Raw genomic sequence first — 12,390 nt, forward strand, 5'->3', positions numbered from 1 at the left:
ATAACATTTATCTAAAGGACATGTGCATTATGGTGACATGGTCCTCCTCCCACATCTTTACACATTTACTATATAGCCATTCAAGCAGGGAATGCGGTACAATTCAAGGTAATTAGTATTAAAACATGTATAGTACAGCCAACTCTTCACCCTAGAAGGGGAAAAACACTATATAATTTGTCCTGTCGTGTAGTTCCTACTAATCCGTAGGATCTGCATGCTTGTTGGACAACATAAACTAGGGGCTTGGTGCCTAGACTGATTCAGGGCACCCCCAATATGTTGGCCTAGAGACCAGTTAGCTCATAGTGCCACCGTAAGCCCCCCTAACCGTACCAGGGTGTGAAAGGCTTCTGCTAACCACTGAACATGGCAACTCTGATCCCTCAGCGATGGAGGAAACAGTATAGAACCTCTCGCTCAGTCACTAGTGCTCACTTATTCTCAGACAAGTATACAGAGAATACACAGTGGGACGTTTTCAATACATTTATTGAACCATTATCCATGTATAAAATACATGTGCTGCAATGATTAATAGACAGAAGCAGATAAAGGTTTTTACCTGCAATGATTAATAGACTGAAGCAGATAAAGGTGATTACAAGCACCAAAAGCGTGAATAGTAGATCTAGTTCTACCATGGTGCTAAAACAGAGTATATATGCAGGCATATAAAACAAGGCAGTAATCCAGCGTTATCCTACTATGCGAACCCTACTCTAAGTGTACCTAGAATGTGTGTAGGTGTGGAGCTAAGAATCCCCCCAAGGGACAATCCAACCCCATTACCTGATGGGAGCTAATGAAGGACCCTTCTTGGTGACAAACAGGACATCCCTCACGGGATGTCAGACCGCTGTGTGGTGAATTGTCAGCATGCAAGTCCCTTCGATGTCAGCTGAAGTGCCTCCTCTCCTTGTCCATCGGGATACTAATCTTTTTATAACAGAAAGCTGCCTTGCGATGTGGGTATATATAAGTGATGTTAGGGATATGTTGAAGGCCCTGTCGCTCTGTGGATAAAAATAAAGATGACATTTGTACATAGTGCAAGAAGGGACCTTGTACATGATGTTCAGGGCATTGTGATAATGTTTTGCGAAGCTAGATGTGTAAAAACGTTCAGTTTTAGGGTAACGAATCCAACATTGTCACACATGCAAATATATGCAAAAGATTACTGCTGGAAAATAGGACAGTGTAAGAAATAAGATGTTCGAGGCATATGAGCTGCAGATTACACACTGTGCATAGATCGCCATCTTTTGTTGGGCCCGGATGTTTGCACTTGTTTTTGTCTTGGAAAGTCTTTGGAAGTCACGAGGTATGTGACTCCTCCTTTGGAACATAGTGCGCATGGGCATCGGCTCCATCCTCAGATTGTTTTTTCCCGCCATCGGGCTCGGATGTGTTCTCACGTTTCAGTTCGGAACCGTAAACGGTTTTCTCTTTCGACGCACAATCCTTCCTTTCTCAACAATATTGTTTAGATCGTTGAAAACGTTCCAATCACACGCGACCCTTCAACTTCGAAGTCCTTAGATTCCGGTCGTCAACGAAGGCCTTCGGGCCTACCCGGGCCTCATCTCCGGCTCATGGAAAGGACGCCATTCAAAAAGTGTCCTCGATGTGGGTCGAAGTTTCCCCACACCGACCTACATGAGGTGTGCAACCTCTGCCTTTCACCGGAGCACAAGGCCAGAGACTGTCCTGCTTGCGCCTCCTTCCGCTCCAAAAAGACCATCCGGGACCGATGAGCTCGGAGAACAATGGCGCGCTAGTCATCTTCGATCCCCGACGACATCTTTCAAGAGGGCGTCTATGTTCCGGAGCACGGTCGGGTCGAAGAAGCCATCATCAGCGCCTCCGAAGCAGATTATTCCGACATCGAGGACATCACTCCAGCTCAAAGGGCCGTGAGTACAGACGTCGACCCCGACCCACACCTCCCCCTCGACACTGTCAACAAAGGCTTTGGTACCACCTCCGGGCCCGGGTGCACGCCGAGACACTGCATCCCATGCACCGTCAACGGGCCCGGTAAAGAAGCCTATTAAGCCTTTAGGCGACTCGAGCTCGAGTCAGCCTACCCTCGGTACCGAAAAGCAAACTCAGGCACCGAAGAAGAAAGCGGCCTCGTCCACGCCGACCGCTGCTTCCACATCGAAGCACTCTGCGTCGAAGGCTAGCACCAGCTCCTTGGCACCGACAACACCCTCGGAGCAGACTAAAAAACACCCACCGAAAGGCCCCGATTATTCCAAGCCAAAGACCTCGGAACCGAAAAAACAGCAACCGGTCCCAACTGATAGACACTTCAAAACTACACGGTTCCAAGCCTAGAACCGCTACCGAGTCGACGGCGAAAAAAATTACTGCACCGAAGCCCTCGGCTCCGAAGGATCTGTCTCCCACAGATAACTGTTTCGTCCCGATCCTACCCAAAAGACTCTAATGAAGGATCCTAAGACTAGTCATTTAATGCTCAGCATCAAGAAAAGACCACTGGAAACGCCTGCGCCCGCACCGCCACCAAAGAAGAGAGACTTCGCTACCTCTCCATTAAGGATCCCTTCTCCTCTTCCTCCTCCTCCCCCTCCCCCACCACACCGCTCTCCTACACCATCACCAACCCCAGTAGATGATGATAAAACCTCAGATGATGCAGGGGGAGGTGCAGATGATCAACCCCTTGGGGACCCTACTCCTACTGGCTCCCCTGACCCCTGGGATGATTACAGTGTCCCAGATGTCCCTTACACCCCACAGGATGATATTTATCACTCCAGGCCTACCCCTCAAGAGGACAATATTGGATTCAACCAGCTCCTTCACAGAGCTGCCCAATACCACGGGGTTGCCCTGCATACAGACCCAGTAGAGGAGGATTTTCTTATGGACACCTTCGATACCACACAAAGGTCCACCTCAACACTGCCCATGCTTAAAGGGGTCATTAAGCACGCACCAGAGATCTTTAAAGACCCAGTTAGAGCTCGAGTCATCAATCCGAGAATAGAAAAGAAGTATAAAGCTACTCCTACTGACCCAGTATACATTAAGGGCCCCGCACCACTAGAGTCCCTAGTAGTCTCTAATGCAAGGAAGAGAGCAAATTCCCAAACACACGGTGACGCACCACCACCAGACAAGGAATCAAAACTCCTAGACGCCTCTGGCAAACGCACAGCATCACAGGCAGCAAACATTTGGCGCATTGCTAACACCCAAGCGCTGGTAGCCACGTATGACAGGGCACATTATGACGAGCTTGAGTCCATAATGCAGCACCTCCCTGACAAATATAAAAACAGGGCCAGTGAACTCATCCAGGAGTGTAAAACCATCACTAACACCTCCATCCGGTGTGCCCTAGATGTAGCAGATACCGCCTCAAGGGCAATAAACGCCAGTGTTCTTTTGCGCAGGCATGCCTGGTTACGCATATCAGGTTTTAAACCCAAGGTCCAGAGTTCTATACTCAATCAGCCCTTTGTTGAACAGCACCTATTTGGCCCCAATGTAGACGTATCCCTTGAGAAAATGAAGGATACAGACACTGCCAAATCTATGGGAGTCTTGCAATCGCAAGCTCCCAGACGGTCCTTTCGTCGCTCATCCTTCAGAAGCACCCATCGAGGCTACTCCTCGGATAGCCCCTCCACCTCTTACAAAGCTCCCGCCCAATCCACCTTTACTAGAGGTTACCAAAGGGGTGGTTACAGGGGGAACAACAGCAAAGGCAGAGGCAAAAACTACAACTTCCGCTCTGCCTCCACCCCCACCCCATGACTTCCCTCCACTTCCCCCCGACCATTCCACTCCAGTCGGGGGAAGACTCCACCAATTTCTCCCTGCCTGGACAAACATCACTTCAGACAGATGGGTCCACCAAATAATTCAATCAGGCTACTGTCTCGAACTAACATCTACCCACCCAACCATACCACCCAAACACCATCCAATGTCACAAGAACATTTGTTACTATTAAAGCAGGAGGTAATCTCCCTCCTACAAAAAAGTGCAATAGAACCATTTCCCCTGCACCAACGAAACAAGGGAGTTTACTCCCTCTATTTTCTCATACCAAAGAAGGATGGATCTCTAAGGCCTATTTTAGACCTCAGACCCTTAAACCTATACATACACTCAGACCACTTCCACATGGTCACACTTCAGCAAGTCCTCCCTCTGCTTTCCCAGGGCGACTTCCTTGCTACTCTAGACCTCAAAGATGCCTATTTCCACATTCCCATTCACAGCGCTCACAGAAAATATCTCAGATTCGTAGTGGATGGTCAGCACTATCAATTCAAAGTACTCCCATTTGGAGTCACCACAGCACCAATAGTGTGTACCAAGTGCCTAGCAGTGGTGGCAGCACACCTAAGAAGACAACACATCCATGTCTTCCCATATCTAGACGACTGGCTCATAAAAGCCAGCTCATACAATCAGTGTGTACAACACACCCACGCCACCATTCAACAACTTCACGACCTGAGGTTCACAATAAATCACGCCAAGTCCCAGCTGCAACCGTCCCACACACAATACCTTGGTGCCACAATAGACACCTCAAGAGCGCTCGCCTCTCCCAGTCCCGCCAGGATAGCCAGCATGCAAGCTCTTCTCACCAGATTCCAACCGCAACACTCTCTTCCAGCTCGACTGTTCCTGCAACTCATAGGGATGATGGCCTCTTGCATATTCATAGTGCCTCATGCAAAACTCCAGATGTGTCCTCTCCAAAAGTGCTTAGCACGCCAATGGAACCAGGCTCAAGGTCAGCTAACAGATCTGGTGTTGGTAGACGGTCGTACCCATCGATCTCTGCAATGGTGGAACACCAAGAACGTTTCCAAAGGGCGACCGTTCCACGAGCCAGTTCCTCAAATAGTCATGACAGTGGACGCATCGCTCTCCGGCTGGGGAGCTCACCTACTACATCACACCATGCAGGGCAGGTGGACACCTCAGCAAAAGTTACTCCACATTAGTCACCTGGAGTTACTAGCCATATTCCTAGCCCTGAAAGCATTTCAAAAACAAATATCAGGCAAGACTGTCTTAGTCCACACAGACAACATGACAGCCATGTATTATATCCAAAAACAAGGTGGGACACACTTTCTGCAGCTCTCTCAGCTCGTACAGAGCATATGGAGGTGGGCTATACCTCAGAACATTTTTCTCCTAGCCCAACATGTCCCAGAAGTCCAAAACACAATAGCCGATCTGTTGAGCCGTCAAACACAACAAATCTATGAGTGGGAACTTCATCCACAAGTTCTTCAACCGTTTTTTCAGATGTGGGGGCAACCACAGATAGACCTCTTCGCCACCCAAGAAAACGCCAAATGCCCAAACTTCGCCGCCATAGTCCAAAGGCAATGCGATATGGATGAACTGGTCAGGCAGATTTGCGTACTCTTTTCTGCCCCTCCCGCTCATGCCGCTAGTGGTGCGCAAACTACAGCAACACTCCCTAACGCTCATCCTAGTTGCTCCAACTTGTGCCAGACAACCATGGTACACCACACTGCTGGAACTCTCCGTAGTTCCGCACCAAAAGCTACACCTCTCTCCACGCCTCTTAACCCAGAACCATGGTGAGATCCAACACCCAGACCCAGCTCAGCTCAACCTAGTGATCTGGCTCCTGAAGTCCTAGAATTAGGTTACCTTAACCTTCCTCCTGACTGTATGAACCTCATCAAACAAGCTAGACGGCCTACCACTAGAGAATGCTATGCAGCCAAGTGGAAAAGATTTGTGATATACTGCCATAACAACAACACTGATCCCCCTAGATGTGTCTATCCAACACAACATAGTCTACTTACTACACCTCCAAAGATGCAACCTAGCCTATTTGTCTATCAGACTGCATCTTGCTGCCATGGCAGCCTGTCTACAAAATAGACAACATCTCTCACTTTTTAGAGTACCTGCCATAAAGGCCTTTATGGAGAGATTCAAGAGAATAATTCCCCCCCAGAGTACCACCTTCGCCTGTTTGGAATTTAAACATCGTTCTCACAAGACTAATGGGACCTCCATTTGAACCTTTACATAAATGTGAGCTACAATTCTTAACGTGGAAAACTGCTTTCCTAGTAGCCATTACTTCTCTACGAAGAGTTAGTGAACTGTAAGCACTAACCATTCAAGAACCCTTTCTGCCTGCAGATGCATATTAATAAAGTAGTTCTCCGAACTAATCCTAAATTCCTCCCTAAAGTCATTTCTCCCTTCCACCTCAATCAATCTGTGGAGCTGCCCGTATTCTTCTCGCAGCCACAAAGTCGCAGAAAGAGCTCTTCACACCTTAGATGACAAAAGAGCACTACTGCACTACATAGAGAGAACAAAACCTTTTCGTAAGACCAAACAACTATTCGTGTCTTTCTCACCACCACACAAGGGCAACCCCATATCAATATCTGGGCTAGCTAGGTGGATTGTCTAATGCATACAAATTTGTTACCACAAAGCAAAACGTACATTATCTGTTCCTCCTAAAGCCCACTCCACACGAAAGATAGGGGCTTCAATGGCATTTTTAGGGAGCATTCCCTTAGATGATATCTGCAGAGCAGCTACATGGTCTACACCGTACACATTCACAAAACACTATTGTGGAGATGTGCAAACTAAACAACAAGGTAGTGTGGGCCAGGCTGTACTCAAAACACTATTTCAAGCTACTGCAACAGATACTGGTGGTCGCCGCTAGGAGGGGATACTGCTATACAATCTATGCACAGTGTGTAATCTGCAGCTCATATGCCTCGAACGGAATATGCTACTTACCAGTATGCATCTGTTCTTGGCATGTAGAGCTTCTGATCTACACACGCCCACCCGCCTTTATCTGTTCCAGTATTATCTTACTTAGATACAGCATACATGGGCATCTTTCCTGTTTCTTACTAAGCTCCATCATTTCCCTGCTGACGAAAAATAATCTGAGGCTTGAGCCGATGCCCATGCGCACTATGATCCAAAGGAGGAGTCGCATACCTCGTGACTTCCAAAGACTTTCCAAGACAAAAACAAGTGCAAACATCCGAGCCCAACACCAAATGGCGATCTATGCACAGTGTGTAGATCTGCAGCTCTACATGCCAAGAACAGATGCATACTGGTAAGTAGCATATTCCTCTTCACTACGTGGGCCTAACTCAGGAATATAACAGTGCACATTGTGAGTTTAGAATAGCTTGGTGCTTCAATAGAAACTAGTCCTTATCTGAATATTTACCTGTTTTGCATCTTTTCTATATTTACATGAACCAGGGTTTAATTTGAGCTGGTGGTTGCAGGTGAGGGTCAGATTTTTATCAAGAGCAAGTGACAGAAAAACGCATAATGGGGAAGATGAGGAAAATAGAGCCTGTAAAAGCGTGGGAAAAGAACCTTCTAGAGTGGTATAAAGGGACAGCCTGTCACTGGTGGCAGACAAAGGTGGAGTGAGTAGGAATGAAGACTGCACAGACTCTTTATTCTACACCCCTGACATTCTGAACCCCATTACTTAAAAATTAAGCATTGAATGGGGTGGGGTAAATAGTAGAAAATGTGTGGGAAAATATATATAATGGAGGAGACGCATGGAAGAACACTTCAAGTTATATAACCACACAAAACAAGCTGAATAATGCACAGCATGTGAATCTAGAATCATTTCATTTGCAAATGTATTGATACAGGCAAGTAACTAGTTTGATTTCTGACAAATGTTTTCCCCGCATCAAATACTTAATCTGTTGCTGCCTGATGTAGGATCCATACACATGGAACAAACTTGACAAAGAATCCCATATACCATTTTTGAGTATGTTATTGATAGATGCTATATTAGTCAATGTGTTTGCTATTATGTTTCCTACAGAGTCCTCATGGCTTGCCAGTACGCAACAGTGGAAGCCCCAAGTTCGCAATGAAGACACGGCAAGCTTTTTATCTCCACACAACAAAGCTGACAAGGATAGCAAGACGTCTGTGCCGAGATATTTTGCATCCCTTGTATGCGGCAAGACACCCGTATATACCAATCAACACTGCAGCTATCAAAGCCGAATGTAAGTTTTTAACTGTTCCATGTGATAGTTCTGCTTGCAGTACAACATAGGTTTTGAAGTGATTGGAGTGGAAAAAAACCATTAGCATTAACTTTAGCATATTCTTAATGTGTAAGCTTGTAACTTCCTTTTTAGGTCACGCCTGAGCCAGCGCGCATGCTCTGCGAGGCTTAAGGACTTCCAACTCCCAGAGCTTTTCCTCGTGTTTTCTTTTTTACGGCCACACATTTGATTGGCCATTGGTAAGGCTTTCACAAAAGAAAGCACGCAAATGGCCAAAGGCTCGGGTATGTCCCGCCTTATCTTTAAATGTCCCCTCCCAAAGCCTATGTGCCTTGAAGCGAGCACAGTAATTAGCGGCTCACAGTGTTCCAGCTGCACGGCAGGCTGCATTCCAGTATCCGGTTACTTTCACTGCCACTGTGACAGAAGCCAGACATAGCACCCCTCCTCCATTCCTCTTTCCCCTCAGCCGATCCCTTTGTTTATGAGCAGTTGCTATCATGCTTCCCACCGTATAATGCATACTGTATACACAGAACTGTACAGCGCTTTGAAGCCCACTGGGTCAGTATTTCGCGTTATAAATGTATAAGCTACTGTGCATGGTGCTTTATTGCATACGATTAATTATTAGCCCTAACAGTGCATTTTCCAATATTATCTTGGGAGAAATTGTGGTATCTTTTTTATTTTATAAAGTGAATAGGATGAGAAGTCTTTGAAGCTGACAATTCTATTTCACAGCTGGGATGCTGAGGATATTTCTAGAAACGGCGAGATATGTACCGTGAAGTTTCCTTTCCAGGTTGCAGACGAGCATTATTATTTTGTTTAAAGTTGCTTTGCTGCTCTGTGGAATGTTATCCTTCGTACACGCGCCTCTCCTCCTGCATGCTATCTCTTTCCGGGCTGCTTCCCAGGCCCCCGGACAACCTCCCATCTGCACATAGCTGGCGTGTGGTGAGAACTTCCTGCCATCTGCAGTTGATCAGACCCGCAACATTCATACATGCAAATAGAGCACAGATAAAGGCCGCTGGACAGCCATGCATTCTTTCATTAATGACCCTCCACGGTCGCCAGCTTTACTCTCAGGATTTTACTGACCAGGCTTTTATGTTCACGAGCTTGATAAAAAAAGAAACATCCTTATCTTCATAGTACTCTCTTTAAGGGCATGCTGGTCAGTGCTTGAAAGCCTGGTTGGGCTGGAGAAGAGTCAGTCACCTAAAGGGCAAAAGTCCTCAAGGCCAGTCTACTTCCTGTGACTTTCACCATAGATAAGTTGTTTTCTGGAAGGGGCCTTTTATGTCTAACAAATATAATCAAAAATGAACTTCTACTTAAAGTTGGTTTGTAGCAATGCCGACATTTGCAAAATTGCATGTTGCTACTGCAGTAAAAGCGTTTACACTGTGCCAGTTAAGTTGATGCCAGTAAAACGTGAAAGTTTGAGTCAAGTAGAGTTCCTTTTTAATGTAATTGTTTTCCCGCCTGAACATATTTTTAGTAAAATGTCCAGCAACCCATGCCTGAGGAGGACCCATAAGGGATACCCTTTGCTTCCCGCCTGGCATCACCCCAAACTGTTGTTTGCTTGTATTACCATCTTATAGTAATGTATACTGAGAATCTGTTGAATCATGTGCTGTATCTTGGGATTTGACCACTGTCTGCATATTGTATTTATTTTTTGTTTACCTGCTTGTTTGACAGGGCCTGTTTATTCTTATTGAAATAGTTTTTGCTGCATATACTGTCCAAATGATCGTACCTGTCACTGTGGGGCTACTGCCCGATATACTGCAAAATGACCAAATAAAATTTGTTGTTTAAAAAAAAAAAAAATGTCCTGCAACAGTTTTTACACAGTGCCTAAAAGCGAAACCGTTTTTCTGGGATACAGTACCGGTGAAAAGTTTAAATAGTCCCTTTTCTTTCATATTAGGCCTCTGGCATAGTATTGTTCTTTGATACAGTATTGTTTTTTCGAACGTTTATGTAGCGCCTCATCCACCTGACGCGTCTCTAAGCGCTTTCCAGAGTCGAGTAAAAAGCTACTCTGTTGCTTATGGTTGGCAGCAGGAGACTTAATAGAGTGACCCATCTAGGAAGAATTTGGGTGTCGTGTGTGGTTGGTGGATGCGTCAAATGTTTCAAAACGAAAGCTCAAAGGCACTCAGCATGCAGTAAAGTAGAGAGTGATGTAAACGGGCATTTGCAATGCAATAGGTCTCGCATTTACGCGGGTTTAAGCTATTGCCTTTGTAAATGACAATGTCTGATTTATGTTTTAAAAACCAAAATAAAAGGCATAGGCATTTACTATTAATTTTTTTAATAGGGTCGTTCGTTTGTACATAAGGTTTAATTGGTTATATATAAGGTAACAAAATGCTTATTACACTTTATTATAACTTTCAACATAACTGCACAGCAGGTACACTGCTCTACAACATAGCTTAAACACATTGGCAAAGCCAATAGCTCTAGCATAACACTTCTAAGGTCCCAAAGGTGAGACCTGTTGGCTATGCCAATGCTTGTTAACCTCAGTCATGGTAGAGCTTGGGAATATAGTTAACATTTTCAGGATAGTATTTCCTGTTTGTTTCCCATTAAGTCTGAAAACTGGGTATTTTTGAATCATTAAAAATGTCTTTGTGAATTACTCTGATAAAATAAATTTAACAAGAAAAATGTAAACACAGTATTACAGGCATTTCTGAGCAGCTCCTGTCCGTAATTGTATACCTTTGTGGGCACTGTGAATTTTAAAAAAAATGTTTGTTTAAATATATGTAACCAAATTATTGCTTTCTAATCCTTCACAGGTACAACACGATTACCAGAAGCAGCAAAGAGCCCTTTGATATTGAAGCAAATTGTTCGAAAGCCTTTAGAGACAGTGCTGCGATATATAGGTGAAATAAACATAGTTTTGCATATTGTGATAGTTTTTTCCATTAATTGCTCACAGTGATTTAAGTTATTTCTCCTTGCTTCTCAACTAGTTGCTTGTGCCACACACTGAACCAGAAAAGGGGTGCCCCAAAATGTCACTTCAAATTCTGTGATGAGTTTCAGCACGAAAATACTGTGTGCAAGTCACTAAACATCCAAGCCCAGTTTCTTTATTTTCTTAAAATTATTGCAATACAGAGGCAAGTCTAAGTGCCTCCTTTTTTTGCTGTTTTCCTGCCTTTGTGGTATGCTTCATTTCTTTTTATTTTACCAACCATGTCCCCCCCCCCAAAAAAAAAAACCTCTGCATGCTTGTAATGCCCTTCTACCCATACATTGAGTGTTGGCGACTCTTAATGGGGATAATTTGTCAATCTAACGTTCATCTAGAAAGGTCTTCCTCATTGAATCTTCAGTGATTTTCACAAATGCAATTCCATGCCATTTTACAACACGTTTTTTGTAAATACTTTAAAAATATTATACTAATGCATATTGGGGCAAATTTTACTCTTAATCTGATCTGGAAAGGTTGTACTGTTGTGATGAAGTCCAGCAAGACTTGAAAAACCTGTGATTTGTTCCTCATTTGATTTTCTGGCCGCCTATTGGCTTTTCTTCCGGTGAACTCAGCATGTTTTTGCTGTTGTGTTTATCAGCTGAGCTTAACTCAAGGGACAACGATCCACCCAAAGTGAACGACCAACCTCCCCGAAGATAGCTACCTCCCAAATTACCAGGCTGTGTTGCGATTCATAGTCGTGGCTGCATGCTTTCTGTTCAGCTGTTACTCCTTCGTGTTTGAGGTGTGCATGGTGTGTGTAAAATGAGCATACGGTTTGCTACAGAATAACCTGAAATGGGACATGTTATCTGAAACGACCAGGGAGAAACACACGACCACCGGTATGGAGCATGGCCTTGACACGGAGAAACAGGATATTAAATGTGATACACCTATGAACTGGAATCCCATGATGTTCCTTTGTTAAAGGATTTTTTTAAAAGGTTTCTTTATTGAACGTTTCAGACCATATGCCATACATGTAGTTACATGTAGTTAAGGGATGGTTTCCCTTGCTAGAAAGAAACTTGCCACTCTCCCCTTTTCATGTATTCTTGGCTGTCACTTGGCAACCCCATGTCTCCCAATGAACTCTCTCTGGCTTGGATTAAAATCCATACTGTCCAAACTAGTATGATCCCTGCTGGAAAAAAAATGAAGACCGGACTACGGTGCCCTTCTCTCGTAGGGCATATCCATTGATAGTCATAAGCTTTTGAATAGATCCACCCACGTGCGGGAATCCTGGAGCACATTTTCATAAAATA

General features: G+C 44.7%; 1 protein-coding gene across 4 annotated transcripts in view; it reads left to right on the forward strand.

The window, feature by feature from the left end:
* Positions 1–12,390, forward strand: part of MTA1 (metastasis associated 1) — an 842,399-nt gene that overhangs the window by 524,138 nt on the left and 305,871 nt on the right. For all 4 annotated transcript variants that reach the window (XM_085627173.1, XM_085627175.1, XM_085627174.1 and 1 more), the window contains exons 14-15: positions 7,902–8,091; positions 10,929–11,018. In XM_085627173.1, coding sequence (XP_085483299.1) covers positions 7,902–8,091; positions 10,929–11,018 — 280 coding nt within the window. The remainder of the gene's footprint in view (positions 1–7,901; positions 8,092–10,928; positions 11,019–12,390) is intronic.

The sequence above is a fragment of the Triturus cristatus genome, chromosome 9 (assembly GCF_964204655.1).
Source record: "Triturus cristatus chromosome 9, aTriCri1.1, whole genome shotgun sequence".
NCBI lineage: Eukaryota > Metazoa > Chordata > Amphibia > Caudata > Salamandridae > Triturus > Triturus cristatus.